Genomic DNA, 17,942 nt, shown 5'->3' with positions numbered 1-17,942 from the left:
TACTAGAAGCAGAGAATGTTTCATTCCTTCTAAGCAGCAAATTTACCAGATTCAACATTAAGGAACAAGAACTGGTTCTCTCGTATTTGGAACCTGTTTCATCACACTATCAGAGCTTAAACAATAAACAGTAAGACAACATTACTTTCAATGAGTGACTTAAAGTGAGTCAGAAATTGTTTGGATACATTGAAAGCATTCATGAGAGGTAAAATGATATATATTTGTTTGCATAAAAAGACAGGGAGAGACAAGCTAAATTGCAGGAGTTAAAGAATTAAAAGAGCTTCAGACAAAACACAAAAGAGATCGGAATCCAGAGCTTAACATCAAATTAAAAATGTTAAGAAACAGAATAAATGCAATGACCAAATGGAAATACGAAAGATGATTTACAGAAAACAAATATTATGAGTCAGGTTCCAGATTTGCGAGATTACTTACAAGCAAATTACAAAAACAAGTAGATATAAAATAAAAAGATCCAATTTCAAAGATGTGGGTGTATAAGCAATCTGAAATCCAATGTGTTTTCAGGATTACTATAAGCAGTTACACGTGCAACCAAATTTACAAAATGATCAACAAATAAACAATTTGTTAAAACAGCTAAATGTACCTACGCTGTCCGAAAATGAAAATAAAATACTTATGGGTGAAATAAATGAAAGAGAGCTGTTCTGTGCGATATCAAATCTGAAAGCAAACAAATCACCCAGCCCGGACAGTTTGCCTGCTGAATGGTATAAATAAATAAATAAAACTGTTATTACTGTTTCTCTCTTAAAAAAAAACAAAACAAAAAAAAACAAAAACAAAGAGATGAAAAAATGCAATGTTCATGGAAAGAAGCAACCATTTCAGTCATTCCTAAAGAAGGAAAGGATCCACTGAGTTGTAGCTCATTTAGACCCATTTCTGTTCTCAATATTGAATCTAAACTACAACCCCTGGCAATAATTATGGAATCACCGGCCTCGGAGGATGTTCATTCAGTTGTTTAATTTTGTAGAAAAAAAGCAGATCACAGACATGACACAAAGCTATGCCACTTCTTTTATATATGACATAAAAGAAGTGGCAAATGGGTTTAATGATTATTTTTCAAATGTAGGATCAAGTCTGGTGGGAAATAAACCAATAGTAGAAGATACATTACATACACTTGTAAATACGGTCAATAGTATTTTCCTGGACAATGTGGAAAAAGATGAAATAAGAAATATTGTAAAAAACTGTGTAAGCAAAAGATCAACTGACCATGAAGATTTAGACATGATGACTGTAAAAAGTATAATAGAAACTGTTATTGAACCATTTACTTATATTTGCAATCTGTCTCTGTCAACAGGGATTTTTCCAGATGAAATTAAAATTGCCAAGGTAGTCCCATTATATAAAAATGGAGACAAACATAAATTCTCTAATTACAGGCCAGTATCATTGCTTCCACAGTTTTCTAAAATTATGGAAAAAGTTTTTGTGACAAGGTTGGATAAATTCACTGAGAAACATCATATTTTAAATAATGCTCAGTATGGATTCAGAACAAAACATTCGACAGCTATGGCAATTATGGAATTCATAGAGAAAATATCAACAACAATAGAAAATAAGGATTATTTTGTAAGTATTTTTATTGACTTGAAAAAAGCTTTTGATGTTATTGACCACTCAAGATTGCTTCACAAGTTACAACAATATGGAATCAGAGGTATTGCACATCAGTGGGTAAAAAGCTACTTAGAAAACAGAAAACAGTTTGTTCAGATAAATAATATCAAATCAGAATTGTGTAATATTGCTTATGGAGTACCACAAGGATCAGTACTTGGACCCAAACTGTTTATTTTGTATATCAATGATTTTGTGAATGTATCTAATGTGCTTGGTAGCATTTTATTTGCTGATGATACAACGCTGTTTTACTCTGGATCAGATATACAGGAAGTAGCACAAGTGATAAAAACAGAATTGGAAAAGGTTAAGCATTGGTTTGATATAAACAGACTGTCACTAAATATTAATAAGACAAATTTCATATTGTTTAATGACAGAGCAAAAAAAAAATAACGCGTCATTACAAATAGATGGAATGGATATACAAAGGGTAAAAGAAATGAAATTTTTAGGAGTCATAATTGATGAAGATCTTACATCGAAGTCACACATAAATTACATAAAAGGAAAAATAGCGAAAGCCATTGCTGTTTTGCATAAAGTAAAGTATTCATTAAATAGTTATGGTTTATTAACATTGTACAATTCATTGATTTTCCCATATTTAACTTATTGTGTAGAAATCTGGGGATCAACATATACAACTTATATACAACCTTTGTTTATTCTGCAGAAAAGGGCTTTAAGGGTGATTAGCAACAGTGGTTTTAGAGATCCATCCAATCCATTGTTCATTAAGTACAGGGTACTTAAATTTCGTGATTTGGTCAATTTGAAAATATTACAATGTACCAAGCTAATAAAAATGCTTTACCAACAAACATTCAAAATATGTTTGAGAAAAGAGTAAGTAGTTATAAACTGAAAGGAATAGAAGTCTTTAGAAAACCAAGATATAGAACCAAAGTAAAAGAACGGAGTATTGCAGTAAATGGTGTAAAATTATGGAACAATCTCAACAAAGAAATTAAAGAATTAAGGTCACTTAAATTATTTAGAAAACGTATTAAACTAGATGTATTAAGTAAGTATGAAACTATAAAATAAGTTAGTGGGCTGTAAGGAAGTAAAAAAAAAAAAATGTAATTTGTTAATAATGTATAAAATGTTTTAAGTTTAAAAATGTAACCTGTCAGAGATGTAATCTATTTAATAATGGTCATAATTATGAAATAAGTCAGTGGTATGTGACAAGTTAAAGAAATACAATCTGTTAAATAATGTTGAAAAATGACGCTGGATATTGAAAGATTGTATTGTAAAAAGGGGCAGAAAATATAGTAAAGTATAATAAAGACTTGTTCTTCTCTCTGCTCCTTTTCATTCTGGTAATGGAGATGCTTTATTTCTGCTTTTGTTTTGTTTTTTTCTTCAAAATGAATGAAATAAATAAATAAATGAAATGGCAACTTTCTGGCTTTAAGAAACACTATAAGAAATCAAGAAAAAAAAGATTGTGACAGTCAGTAACGGTTACTTTTTTAGACCAAGCAGAGGAAAAAAATATGGAATCACTCAATTCTGAGGAATAAATTACATATACACACACATATACACTCAACAAAAATATAAACGCAACACTTTTGGTTTAGCTCCTATTTTGTATGAGATGAACTCAAAGATCTAAAATTTTCCACATACACAATATCACCATTTCCCTCAAATATTGTTCACAAACCAGTCTAAATCTGTGATAGTGAGGACTTCTCCTTTGCTGAGATAATCCATCCCACCTCACAGGTGTGCCATATCAAGATGCTGATTAGTGCACAGGTGTGCCTTAGACTGCCCACAATAAAAGGCCACTCTGAAAGGTGCAGTTTTGTTTTATTGGGGGGGATACCAGTCAGTATCTGGTGTGACCACCATTTGCCTCATGCGCTGCAACACATCTCCTTCACATAGAGTTAATCAGGTTGTCAGTTGTGGCCTGTGGAATGTTGGTCCACTCCTCTTCAATGGCTGTGCGAAGTTGCTGGATATTGGCAGGAACTGGTACACGCTGTCGTATACGCCGGTCCAGAGCATCCCAAACATGCTCAATGGGTGACATGTCCGGTGAGTATGCCGGGCATGCAGGAACTGGGACATTTTCAGCTTCCAAGAATTGTGTACAGATCCTTGCAACATGGGGCCGTGCATTATCCTGCTGCAACATGAGGTGATGTTCTTGGATGTATGGCACAACAATGGGCCTCAGGATCTCGTCACGGTATCTCTCTGCATTCAAAATGCCATCAATAAAATGCACCTGTGTTCTTTGTGCATAACAGACGCCTGCCCATACCATAACCCCACCGCCACCATGAGCCACTCAATCCACAACACTGACATCAGAAAACCGCTCACCCACACGACGCCACACATGCTGTCTGCCATCTGCCCTGAACAGTGTGAACCGAGATTCATCCGTGAAGAGAACACCTCTCCAACGTGCCAAACGCCAGCGAATGTGAGCATTTGCCCACTCAAGTCGGTTATGACGACGAACTGGAGTCAGGTCGAGACCCCGATGAGGACGATGAGCATGCAGATGAGCTTCCCTGAGACGGTTTCTGACAGTTTGTGCAGAAATTCTTTGGTTATGCAAACCGATTGTTTCAGCAGCTGTCCGAGTGGCTGGTCTCAGACGATCTTGGAGGTGAACATGCTGGATGTGGAGGTCCTGGGCTAGTGTGGTTACACGTGGTCTGCGGTTGTGAGGCTGGTTGGATGTACTGCCAAATTCTTGAAACGCCTTTGGAGACGGCTTATGGTAGAGAAATGAACATTCAATACACAAGCAACAGCTCTGGTTGACATTCCTGCTGTCAGCATGCCATTGCACACTCCCTCAAATCTTGCAACATCTGTGGCATTGTGCTGTGTGATAAAACTGCACCTTTCAGAGTGGCCTTTTATTGTGGGCAGTCTAAGGCACACCTGTGCACTAATCATGGTGTCTAATCAGCATCTTGATATGGCACACCTGTGAGGTGGGATGGATTATCTCAGCAAAGGAGAAGTGCTCACTATTACAGATTTAGACTGGTTTGTGAACAATATTTGAGGGAAATGGTGATATTGTGTATGTGGAAAAAGTTTTAGATCTTTGAGATCATCTCATACAAAATGGGAGCAAAACCAAAAGTGTTGCGTTTATATTTTTGTTGAGTGTATATATACACACATACACACGCATATATATACACATATACACATACACATATATACATACACATATATACACATATACACATATATATATATATATATACACATATACACATATATATATATATATATATACACATATACACATATATATATATATATATACACATATACACATATATATATACACACACACACAGTCCATTTACCATTTTTTTTCTGGTTCCCAGTGGAGAAGGGAAGACAAGGCAGATGGGAGACGTCGTGTCGTTAAGAGTTATGGGCCTTTCAAGCTGAAGGCGTCAGCCGCGGCAGTTAACGCTGCAGCGGTGGATGTTGGATTGGGTTGAACTTTGACCGCGGCAGCTTGACAACAAGCAGCAATGTGCTCTTCCAGCGAAGCGTCGCTTTCATTGACAGGCATCTCACTGAAAATCATGCGTTTCAGACCGATCAGCAACGCGTCTAGCGACGTCAATGCTTGCAGTGTGAAAGGCCCTTTAGCCTACACAGCTAAACCAGAGTAGCTGTGTTCTCTAGCCTGCAAAACCGCCATGACATATTTGTGCTCCGGGTCATAAACAAACTGCAAAACATGTCCGCTTTCACACCGCACAGTCACTACTTCTTTGCATTTTCACTTCGTTTGTGTGTAATTTGCCCAAAAACTCAGAAAATGCATTGTTTTTATCCCCGGAAGTAGAGAAACTATGTCATATGTTACCCCTTTAGCCCCCACCCTGAAACAAGACTGCGGTGCCCAATATATTGGGAATAAGTTTGTTTATGTGAGTGAAAAATGGTCCAAAAGCAGAACACTGTACTGTTAAGATGCAGATGTGCAACAAACACCAAACGTCTTGCTGTTAGCATTAGGCTGTATCATCTGCCTCGGTTGTTCTCACAAGTTATCATGATAGCTGTGTATGTAGCCCCATCAGCTAACCCTGAAATTGCTTGTGAGCATCTGCTCAATTCCATCAGTGATCTGCAGTCAAGACACCCACAGGCCCTGTTCCTCACCACTGGTGACTTCAACCACTCCAACCCTGCCTCTGTCCTCCCCACACACACTCAGTATGTGACCTGTCCAACCAGAGATAATAAAACACTGGACTTATTTTTGCCAGTGTGAAGGAGGCATACACCTCTTCCCCCCTTCCCCCACTGGGCAGATCAGATCACAATCTCATCCATTTGGCACCAGTATATGTCCCCCTTGTGCGAAGGCAGCCTGCTGAGTCTCGGATTGTACAGCAGTGGTCTGCAGAGAGTGAGGCGGCACTTAGAGACTGTTTCAGCACAACTGTGTGGTCCGAACTCTGTGACCCTCACAAGGAGGACATAAACACCATGACAGAATGCATCACAGACTACATCAACTTTTGTTTTGAAAACACTGTACCTACCCGGAAAGTACGGTGTTTTTCCAACAACAAACCATGGATTAACCCTGATATAAAGACTCTGCTGAAGGAGAAGAAGAGAGCCTTTAAGTCAGGGAACCCGAGAGGCCCTGAAGAATATACAGAGAGAACTGAGGAGGGAAATTTGCAAGGCTCAGACCGCCTACAAGAGGAAGTTGGAGGAGCAGCTCCAACACCAGAACATCGGGGGGTGTGGAGCAGCTTGAAGACCATCTCTGGGTTCAAACCCCCTCCCAAACAGGCGGAAGGTGACCATCAATGGGCAAACGACCTCAACAAGCACTTCCTGAGGTTCGACACAACCCCTCCTCCCCCCGCCCAGTATCCCCCCACCCCCTCCTTACACTTCCGCTCAGACCTGGCACCAGCCAGACCTCTTCAACCTCCTCCACCCCCCCCCACCCCCCCCTACTCTTTACGGCAGACCAGGTCAGGAGTCAGCTGAAGCGACTAAAAAGCACAAAGGCCCAGACCAGATTAGCCCGGGGCTCCTCAAATCCTGCGCAGATGAGCTGTGTGGGATCATGGAGCAGGTCTTCAACCTGAGCCTGAAGCTGAGGACGGTGCCACACCTCTGGAAAATGTCATGTGTGGTCCCAGTGCCCAAAACTCCGCACACCAAGGACCTCAACAGCTTCAGGCCAGTGGCACTCACATCCCACCTGATGAAGACCCTAGAGCACCTCATCCTGTGTCACCTCCGCCCCACGGTGAGCTCTGCTGGGGACCCACAGCAGTTTGCTTACCGGCCCGGCATCGGAGTGGAGGACGCCATCATCTCCCTACTGCAACGCTCGTTGTCCCACCTGGAGAGACCTGGCAGCGCTGTGAGGATTCTCTTCTTTGACTTCTCTAGTGCTTTTAATACCATCCAGCCGCGGCTCCTGAGGGACAAGCTGGTGATTGCAGGAGTGGACGAGGATCTGGCTGAGTGGGTCCTGGACTAGCTTACAAACCGGCCCCAGTTTGTGAGGACCAAGAACTGCGTGTCTGACCTGACCTGCAGCGTGGGGGCCCCCCAGGGGACGGTCCTCGTGCCCTTCCTCTTCACTCTTTACACTGCAGACTTCAGACACAACACGGACAGCTGTGTCCTGCAGAAGTTCTCTGATGACTCCGCCCTCATTGGACTCATTATGGACGATGACACAGAGTACAGAGGACTAACGCAGGACTTTGTGGACTGGTGTCAGAGGAACCACCTTATTGCATGCCCTTCTGTCTACTCCTACTGTTCTATGCTGCAATGTGACACTGAAATTTCCCCCATTGAGGGATGAATAAAGGCTTTTCTTATCTTAATAAAGATCTAGGAAAAATCCTCAATGAGGTTAAAATCTTGGTCATCCACAGCTGGATGCTTAAGAGATAAAGGAATAATAAAGGATTTTCAAATTCTCATGAACAGTCACCATCTGAGAAAACATGATTTCTATAGATATTTCCAAATGCACCACTATATTAATAAAGAAATAAGCTTCCCTCTGGATGTGCAGGAACCGGTGTTCAAGGAAATACTAAATTCATAGGGTGCAAAATCAAAAAAGGTCTAATACCTAGATTATATAAAGGGTTTATGAATAAACAGTCATATTCAACACAATATGTGAAAATGAAATGGGAAAAGAATGGCATCATTATAATGACCGATGAAGAGTGGCGGGGTTACTGTGCATCCAAGTGGAAATGCATAAATTCACATTCCTGGAGAGAATTCAACTGAAAATGCTTAATTAATTCTGGAAGGACATGCACAAGAATCTATATTTAGTGTTACAATACCTTTTTAATTTACTTCTGTAATTACGGGTAAGACTGAAATGCAATCGAACAATACTTATTTATATAGAATTTTAATAACTGCTCACAAAAAGGCTGTGATCAGACACTGGCTCCTCCATGAACCACCTAATCTTGGAAAATGGACAGAAATTGTGAATGAAATATTCCAGATAGAAAGAATGACTTTTTCGCTGCGGTTACAGATGAACAAATTTTCAAAGCTGTGGCTAACATGCTTGTTTTATGTTTATGGTAACCAAAGGCAATATGCAGAAACCCTGAATGCACAAGACATAAGTCTAAAGAAAAGGCATTTGGAATAGTAGGAATTATTATTTTTTATTTTTTTCTCATTTTATTTAAGTTTTAAGAGAGGAGGAGGATCTCTCTCTCTCCCCACCCCCCCTGTGTGTGTGTGAGTGTGAGAGAGAGAGAGAGAGAGAGAGAGAGAGAGAGAGAGACTCGTCACTCTCACACCGTGGCATATTTGATCAAACTTTGGAAACATGAAGGCTTTCATCTGTAAAATAAAGACTTGATGTGTCACTAGCTACACAGGCAGAAGGAGCGCTTTTTATTGGAAGACTTTGATGGAGTTTTTGTTCTTTCACTGAGACGCTGTGCTCTCTCACTCTGAGCTGCAGCGTTGTGGCTCTGCTTGGCTCACAGCCCGTGGGGGAGCAGGCAGCAAGTCCGTTCAGCACAAACAGCGTAGATGGATTAAAAAAAATATCTAAGAGCACGGCACAGTATAACAGCGCTGTGATAACGGCGCTACGCCGTTGTTCCATTGTCTGGAGAGAACCCTGATATCTTTCAGAGTGCCTGGTACAACCCCAATTCCAATGAAGTTGGGACGTTGTGTAAAATGTAAATAAACAGAATACGATTTGCAAATCCTTTTCAACCTATATGCAATTGAATACACCACAAAGACAAGATATTTAATGTTCAAACTGATAAACTTTGTTTTTGTGCAAATATTTGCTCATTTTGAAATGGATGCCAGGAAAAACACCTCCGTTGGAAGCCTTAAGGACAAGTTGGAACATGTCCAGCTGTTAAACAATTTCTCAGATACTCACTCCACTGAAAGCCATCAAAAGCCGCCTGGATTTTACAAATTGTTATCAACACGGAGGGGTTTTTCCTGTGCGTCCCGACGCGCGGACCCGTCCGCACGTCTTTCATTTAAAAAAAATCTCCTTTAACAGTGGAATATCCAGATAAAATGCTGAAACCGACTTCTTCTGAAACTTCTCTGTTCTCTCACAACGTCCTGGATCAATAGAGCCTGAAATGTGGAGGTTTTCAGCTTGAAACAGGCTGACGATGGTGCCTGGGAGCGCTGCGTGACGTCTCGCACCGTGGGAAGTCCTTAAAGCGACAGTATCACCTCAAAATCTCTCATCAGCCGTTAAAAGTTTCACCGAAAACCATCTTAATTTTTCGAACCGTGTCCACTTCGATGTGTCTCACAGGTTTAGAAAAAATTTTGATCAAACAAAGCGCCAGTCTCTCAGCAACTTCTCAGACAAAGGAATTCCGACGAGGGGCTGGACGACTCCTCCCACAAGGAGTGCTCACAGGCGAATGACGTCACCGACAGGCGTGGAAAAACTCACGCATGCGCACGAGGGTTCAAGCATGTCTGACGTAAAAACATATGAATGAAATCCATATAGTTTTTGAAAAAAATAAAAAGGACCTATACTTTATTGACAGCCCTCGTATAGCTGATGTTTTCACTTTATAAAACTTCAGACGTGACGTTAATTTAAATAACGTCTGAAATTAGTTTGGTTAAAATTCTAACCATAAGTTAAAACTGTATGCCTCTGGATGACTTGGGTGATATTGCTGGTGAGTTAGTATGGTGTCAAGAGCAATTATCTTGTGACCAGCTCTTTTCTGACTGCAGAGGATAGAGCGGTTTCTCCTGAAACCGGCTCTCCTCTGTTTACAGAGAATAGAGCTGTTTATCTGCTACAAAACATTTAACAGGTAAGCACTTAAATCTTTGATATCAGACTTAAGGGTTTTTAACCGTTTCAGATTTACTCACTTCACCTACAAAAACATGTTAGTGATCTAAAAATTATCGGACCAAAACTTATTGGAAGATAATTGGTCCGATGATGGTTTTCAAAGTTATCTGAAAAGATAATCAGATAATGAAAACATTAGCTTCGATAATTAGCGGAACTGTGCCCACCACTGCTCATTGGACCACGTCATCCTACATCTGCAGCTGAGACGCCATGCTTTCAGGAAGAAGGTAAAAAGAATCTCAATGTGCTTGTGCAGTCATTTTCAAAGACAGAAAGGCTGATAGCTGACTGGGTCTTTTCAGAATTATCTCTCTGTCAGATGGACTGACAACAAGGTTGGTGTCCTTTTTGTTCTTTGAGCAAATCTACACACACTCAAAATGTAAAAATGTACGTGCATCATCCGTGTTTAAGTCTGACAGGTGTAGAAACAGAAGCCACAAATCGACAGGACGTCTGACGTGTCAGAGCGTCGTGGGGTTGGCTTTTGGACAGACCCCACCCTGGGCTGGAATGTGAATTGGAATCCTGCACATCCTCTTTGTGTCTTTGAGGTTATTCCACGCCCAGAACTCACAACATCTCAAGTTCATGTAAATAAGCACACACTGCTCCGTCCTGGCCTCACCTAGGGATGCACCAACCCATAATTTTTCACTTCCGATCAGATCCTGATACCTGAATTTGGATATCTGCTGATACTTTTCCGATCCCATACCAGAGCTGTAAAATAAATGTAGATCATTGACGCTCATTCAAAGGATTTTAATAGAGACTTTTCTCCACTTTCAGTGGACAGAATCTTTCAGAATTTTTCAGAAAATCCGTGCTCGACGAACAGACAATTTGTACCTGAGAGCCGGGCAGAAATTTCCCACTAACCGCAGCTAGAACACTGCAGAAGACAATTCCCATAAACAGCCCGGCTTCAGAACCCCCCCCCCCCCCCCCACTCGGCAGTAAACAAGCAGAGAGCAAACAATAGCAGTTGAGAGGATTCACAATGGCTGTTCTCCAGTATCAGAAAATGTCGTGGGTTGGATCGGTATTTTCCGATACGTGAATTACATCAGAACACAATACCGATCCGGGCTCAGAACGGTCTTATCCCTAACCTCACCCACTTTATATCCTGGATTTTCTTGGTGTAGGGAGTCACATTAAAACATCGAATAAACTCATTTTGTACAAATACTGTAGACTGATTTTTTTAAAGTCTGGCTCTCAGAAATAAATCTGATAATTTTTGCAATTGTTCTGTGAATTCTAAGATTCACCCAATCTTCAATGGACTATAAATCTGTACTGAAAGTATTAACATAAATCTCTCAGGTATTATTTTCCTCCATTACATAATCTTTTCTTCTGCTTGTATCACTGTGGATAGAGACAGAGATGGTGAAATACTAAATGATGTAAATAGAATTTGCTGGCATTTTAGGAACATAAATGTGTGTCAGTCTGTGGCTCCAGAACCATTATCAGGAGGAGTGGACAGACATGTCTGTCATGTCGTGTGTCATATCATGTCAGACATGTGTGTCATCGTGTCCCTACACCCGCGAGGAGCTTCTAAACATCAAATCATCAACACCCACGGACATTACGCCAGTTTTTTTAGTGCCTGCAGCTGAACTGGTTCACTTTTTGGCCAAAAAAGTGAGACGACGGCGGAGAGGAAAACGAGCTGGAGCTCTCGTGCGCCTCAGACGAAGGGGCACGCACACGCCCCTACCTGGGATATTTCTCTCCAACGTCCGCTCACTCCACAACAAGATGGATGAGCTGGCACTGCTGATGAAGAAGAATAGAGATTTCTCCTCATCTTGTGTACTGTGCTTCACGGAGACGTGGTTAAATGCACAGACACCGGACTGCGCGCTCCAACTAGAGGGATTCTGACTCCTCCGCGCAGACAGAGACCGAGCACTCTCTGGTGGAAAAACAAGAGGGAGGACTCTGCTTCTATATCAACAACGCCTGGTGCTCCGATGTGACTGATCTCTGGAATATCTCCTCATAAACTGCAGACCGTTCTACTCTCCACGTGAGTTTAACTCTTTCATACTTTGCTCTGTGTATATTCCACCGAGCGCGGACGTGCACGAGGCCGAGTGCACGCTCGTGGATCAGATTATGAGCGTGGAGAGAGACTTTCCGGACTCTCTTGTTATAATTCTCGGTGATTTTAACAAAGGGAATCTCAGTCAGGAATTACCAAAATACAAACAGTTTGTTAAATGCCCGACCAGAGAAGGGAGCACGTTAGATCATTGTTACATGACAGTGAGCGGCGCCTACCGCGCAGTGGCCCATGCAGCTTTGGGACTCTCAGATCACGTGATGGTCCACTTCATCCCCATGTACAGACAGAGACTTAAACTCTCTAAACCTTTTGTGAGGACATCTAAAGTGTGGAGCAATAAAGCTGTAGAGGAGCTACGCGCGTGCTTGGCCACCACGGATTGGGATATGTTTGAGGCTTCAACAGACAGTCTAGATGACTACACGGACACTGTGACGTCATATATTCATTTCTGTGAAGACAGCATCATCCCACAGCGTACCAGGGTGAGATATAACAACGACAAGCCCTGGTTCACACCTAAACTCCAGCAGCTCCGTCAGCAGAAAGAGGTGGCTTTCAGAGAAGGAGACAGAGACAGCTATAGAGATGCAAAGTACAGATTTAGCAAGGAGGTGGCAAAGGCTAAATCCATGTACAGTTCACATCTGCAACAAAGGTTCTCTGCCAACGACTCGGCCTCTGTGTGGAGGGGGTTGAAAGAGATCACCAACTACAAGCCCAAAGCACCTCGTTCTATTGACGACCTGAAGCTGGCCAACGACCTGAACATCTTCTATTCAGGCTTTGAAGACAAGGACTCACACCTCCCCAACCCGCACACAACTGGATATTCAAACACTCTGGACCTCCCCCCTCTCACTGCTGCCCTCCCCACTCCCCCTGTTGCCCTCTCGGTCCAAGAGGAGGACGTGAGGAGACATTTCAAAAGGCTGAATCCACGTAAGGCCCCGGGCCCAGACTGTGTCTCTCCTGCCACCCTGAGACACTGCGCTGATGAGCTGGCCCCAGTCTTCACGGGGATCTTCGACACCTCCCTGGAGTCATGCCATGTTCCAGTCTGTTTCAAGTCCTCAATCATAGTTCCAGTCCCCAAGAAACCACGCGTCACTGGACTTAATGACTACCATCCTGTGGCTCTCACGTCTGTAGTCATGAAGACCTTCAAACGCCTGGTTTTATCCCACCTGAAGTCCATCACCGACCCCCCTCCTGGACCCCCTGCAGTTTGCCTACAGAGCCAACAGGTCTGTAGATGACGCCATAAACCTGGCCCTGCACTCCATCCTGCAGCACCTGGACTCTCCAGGAACCTACGCTAGGATCCTGTTTGTGGACTTCAGCTCTGCATTCAACACCATCCTACCAGCTTTGCTCCAGGACAAGCTTTCTCTGCTCCACGTGCCCAACTCCACCTGCAGGTGGATCACAGACTTCCTGACAGACCGGAGTCAGTGTGTGAGGCTGGGAAAAAATGTCTCGAACACTCGGGCTCTCAGCACAGGATCTCCACAGGGCTGTGTCCTTTCCCCTCTGCTCTTCTCCCTTTACACTAACTGCTGCACCTCCAGCCACGACTCTGTAAAGCTCATCAAGTTTGCGGACGACACCACCCTCATCGGACTCATTTCGGATGGGGATGAGTCTGCCTACAGGAGGGAGGTGGACCGGCTGGTGACCTGGTGCAGCAGCAACAACTTGGAGCTCAACACCCAGAAAACAGTGGAGATGATCGTGGACTTCAGGAAAGCCACAGCCCCCCGCCCTCCCCAACAGCCTCATCACCACTGTGGTCTGTCACAGCTTCGGCACCACCATCACCCAGGACCTCAAGTGGGAGTCAACCATCAGCTCCCTCATCAAGAAGGCCCAGCAGAGGATGTACTTCCTGCGGCAGCTGAAGAAGGCCAAGCTGCCTGTCCAGCTGATGGTGCAGTTCCACACGGCCATCATCGAGTCCATCCTCTGCTCCTCCATCACGGTGTGGTACGCCGGGGCCACAGCCAGGGACAGACACAGACTGCAGCGCATTGTGGCCTCTGCTGAGAAGGTGATCGGCTGTAGCCTTCCATCTCTCCACGACCTGCACGTCTCCAGGACTCTGGGCCGAGCAGGTCGGATCACAGCTGACCCTTCTCACCCTGCACACGGTCTATTCAAACCACTCCCCTCGGGCAGGAGGCTACGGTCCATCCGGACCAGAACCTCCCGCCATAACAGAACAGTTTCTTCCCCTCTGCCGTTAGACTCATGAACACCTCATAACTCAGTCACCTTAAGCTTAACTCTGTCACTTTATCATTTTATCACGGGTCACTTTAGACAATGTACTTTGGTTTTTAATTGCACTCCTCCCACTGCACTGTTTTTTCTGTTTCTCTGTTTTTCTGTTGCACACAGCCTTTCATATTTCTTTTTTTTTTTTATCTTATATTGACACATATGTTATATTTTATCCTAGCATTTTATCTATCTAAACTTCTTCTGATTCTCTGATTCTGATGTCTGGACACAAATGCTGGACTCAACAATACAGCTCTGGTTTTTAAGCTTGTTTACTGGTTGGTAATGCAGGGTCCGGTACACAAAAAGCAGTCCAAAATCAGCAAACAAATCAGAAACATCAGGTGGGCGAAAAAACAGGCAGGTGGTCGAAAAACATAACGTGGCAAGCAGGACCAGAAAACATGAGAATAGAGCTGGAAGCGAAGGCATAGAGTACAATGATCTGGTGGGGAACTAGTGCAACCAGTGAAGCTTATATACACTCTGGTGATAAGCTACAGATTAGAAACAGGTGTGTTGAAAGCTCCAGAACAGGGTGTGGCCCAGACAGTGTGCACCACCCACCACCAAGAGAGACAGAGAAAGACAAAGCCCAAGCAGGAAAACCCAACAAGAGAAATCACACGCAGAAAACCAAGTCAAACTAAAGTAAGCAGAACTAAACAGAACAAAGCATAATAAACACGCGGGCAGCTGTTGGCTGTGACACACTGGGTTGTTCCAGGCATTTTAACGTTAACTCAGCGGGGCTCTGTCTTTTCACCACCTCATCAAACTGCTTCATGGTGAATTAATTCAAGTCCATAAGTATTTGAACAGTGACAATTTGGTAATTTTATCTCTGTGCAGCATCACAATGGAGTTTAAATGAAACAATCAGAATTTTCTTTGTCATAGTTCTCGTCAGCATTATAACAGAGTAACAGCACATTACGCTGCTGCCTGAAAAAAAATACACTGTAATTGGGCTGTTATATTGTTTGAGGGTGTGTAGCGGGAAAATTATCATTTCTCTTGTGTGATTGTGAACCTGTTTCTACAAATTTATTCATTAACCTCCATCAAAGTCATTTAAAGATATCCATCATGACTCATCTTTCTGCTGATTAAAGTCACTAAACACAACTCTATTCTATTGTTACAGGCACAAGCGAGAATCATCCATTTCACACAGGACAGTTTTTATTGGTTCCTTATTAACGTGACTTTTTCATGGGGCAGTCAAAGACGCGGATCTCTGGCATGGACTGGACCATTAATTAATACCTCCCAGTTCACCGGTTCATAAAATGAAATTAGGGTCCCTCATGTAAAGGATATAAAAATATCTATAATATCTTCCACAGATTGTTGTGGGACTTGCCTGATTAAACATCATTGATCCAAATGCTGCACAGCTCTCTGCTGAGTAAAGTTGGAAAAATAGATTCCATAATCAATAACTTCAAAGCAAATCACTGTTTTAAATCAAATGACAGGTCTTTCCAAATGTTGTAATATAGGCCAAAAAAAATTGTTACAGTATATACATACTCATTTTACAAGTGAATACTCTCAATTTCTGTTGAAATTTGCTAATTTCTCAATCACGTGAAGAAGGTGACATCTGTCCAAGACATAATGCTGAACCCAGTGAAACTGGCCTCAACCACTGCTGTAATTCCTGTTTCAACAGCAGGTATTTTGAGAGTTTATGATAAGTTATTAATTTACCCTGGTATTGTATTATACCTGGTGTTCATACATTACTGACTTGAAGAAATTTAGATTATAGACAATATGATTAGCATCTTGAAACAAAACTTATTAAATGCATTTACTTGTGTGATAAGACTGTCAGCCCATGGCTGAGGTTTAAAGTCATTTATATTTTCAGACTGGGAATGGGGCTTTTCCACTATGAACAGCATCAAGACCCCCCTCTGAAACAGATTGAAAGAAGGAACCATGGACAAATTCCTTATGATTTCTACTGAAGGAGACGAGACAGAAACAGTCAGCTTTGACTCCGTTTGCAACAGCTGGGCCAAGATGAATAAAAGAAGAATTGATGTTACTGCCTGCACATTTTTTAAAATCAAATCCATGATAGAGATGCACATGTAACTGTTTTAGTTTCAATAATTGTTGTTGTGACCTCATGATTTGGGTATTATTGTCAGCTTAAGTACCTGATTGCTCAATATTTTTAAATATGGTATGTAAAATTTAAAAAGCTAATTAAGTTAATTCCAGAGACATTTGGTATATTTAGACCCACCAACCACCCCCCCACACCCCCCCCCCCATCGTTAGTGCCATTTTACGCATCAATTTGTGCATGCTTTTATATCCACTGATATAACTGCAAACAAGTGGGTGTGTTAAATGTTCATCAGTGTGTCTCTGATGGGCACATCACTGTGATATCATGTTTTCACACTATTAACGGTTCCCTCCATGTGCCCACAGTGAAACAATAGCTGTAGAAACATGTGAATGACGGTCAGGATTTGTGCATGACACACTGTACATTTCCACAGTGATTTCACTTTTGATAAATCTGAACGTTAGCGTCAAGACAGACGTATGCCACGTTTTTGTGCGTATGCAGCCTTTCTACGAGGTCCATGGTGATAGTATTTGTCGAGACAATCAGTGAAGCATCTTAAACACACGAGGAACCAGTCACAGCACATATTCAACACTGGGATAAAATATGGCATGGTTTCACTCTGAGAGTACTTCAGCTGCCAAACTTCTATTTCTGGATAAAATTTAAAATTTTGGTTTCTGAAGGGTACACAAATGTATATTTCACAAAACTATGGCAACAGATGGATGTGAAGTCAGCCTGTAATGCCAGAGTAGAACATCAGAGGTCTGTGGCTGGAGGAAGAGGCTGGAGTGTGTTCCACAGGGTACTTACTGTCGTCCCCGACGGGTCCAGCAGAACACTGTGCGGGTGGGTCTTTCTGCAGGTCCTGCAGTTCCTGGTCAAAACAGCAGAAAGATTCTGTCAGCATCTTCAAACCACACTGACTGACACATCAACAACCTGCAGCACCACCTGCAGGACAACTTGACAATACACTTCAGAACGTCAGCATTTATTTCCTGATATTTACAATTCTGTGTGAAACAACTTAGAACTCAGCAAACCAGTTAAGCCTGGTTAAACTCCTTTCCTGTTAACCAGCTACCATCAATGTTTGAAGAGAAAACATACAAAATAGTCTCGGAGAGGTTTGCTGGTTTTTAGACAGGAAACAAGCTGTGACAGGTTAACAGAAAACCAGTTAAACCTGGTTAAGCTCTTTCCGGTCACTGTTAACCAGCTACGGTCAAAGTTTGAAGGAGAAAAGTTACAAAGAGTCTGACTGAGACGTAGAAATGTGTGTTGGTTTTTAGACAGGAAACATCTGTGACAGGTTAACAGAAAACCAGTTAAACCTGGTTAAGCTCTTTCCGGTCACTGTTAACCAGCTACCGTCAAAG

At 42.3% G+C, this 17,942-nt stretch overlaps 1 protein-coding gene across 2 annotated transcripts in view; it reads right to left on the bottom strand.

Annotated features, from left to right (window-relative positions):
* The window catches only part of LOC117531303 (ubiquitin-conjugating enzyme E2 D2-like), a 32,769-nt gene that overhangs the window by 14,467 nt on the left and 360 nt on the right, over window positions 1-17,942 (bottom strand). For both annotated transcript variants that reach the window (XM_034194334.1, XM_034194335.1), the window contains exon 2: window positions 17,374-17,437. In XM_034194334.1, coding sequence (XP_034050225.1) covers window positions 17,374-17,437 — 64 coding nt within the window. The remainder of the gene's footprint in view (window positions 1-17,373; window positions 17,438-17,942) is intronic.

This window comes from Thalassophryne amazonica, chromosome 18, assembly GCF_902500255.1.
Source record: "Thalassophryne amazonica chromosome 18, fThaAma1.1, whole genome shotgun sequence".
Classification (NCBI taxonomy): domain Eukaryota; kingdom Metazoa; phylum Chordata; class Actinopteri; order Batrachoidiformes; family Batrachoididae; genus Thalassophryne; species Thalassophryne amazonica.
Note: the sequence above shows the minus strand (reverse complement) of the source record. Positions and strands in the feature narration are given on the sequence as shown.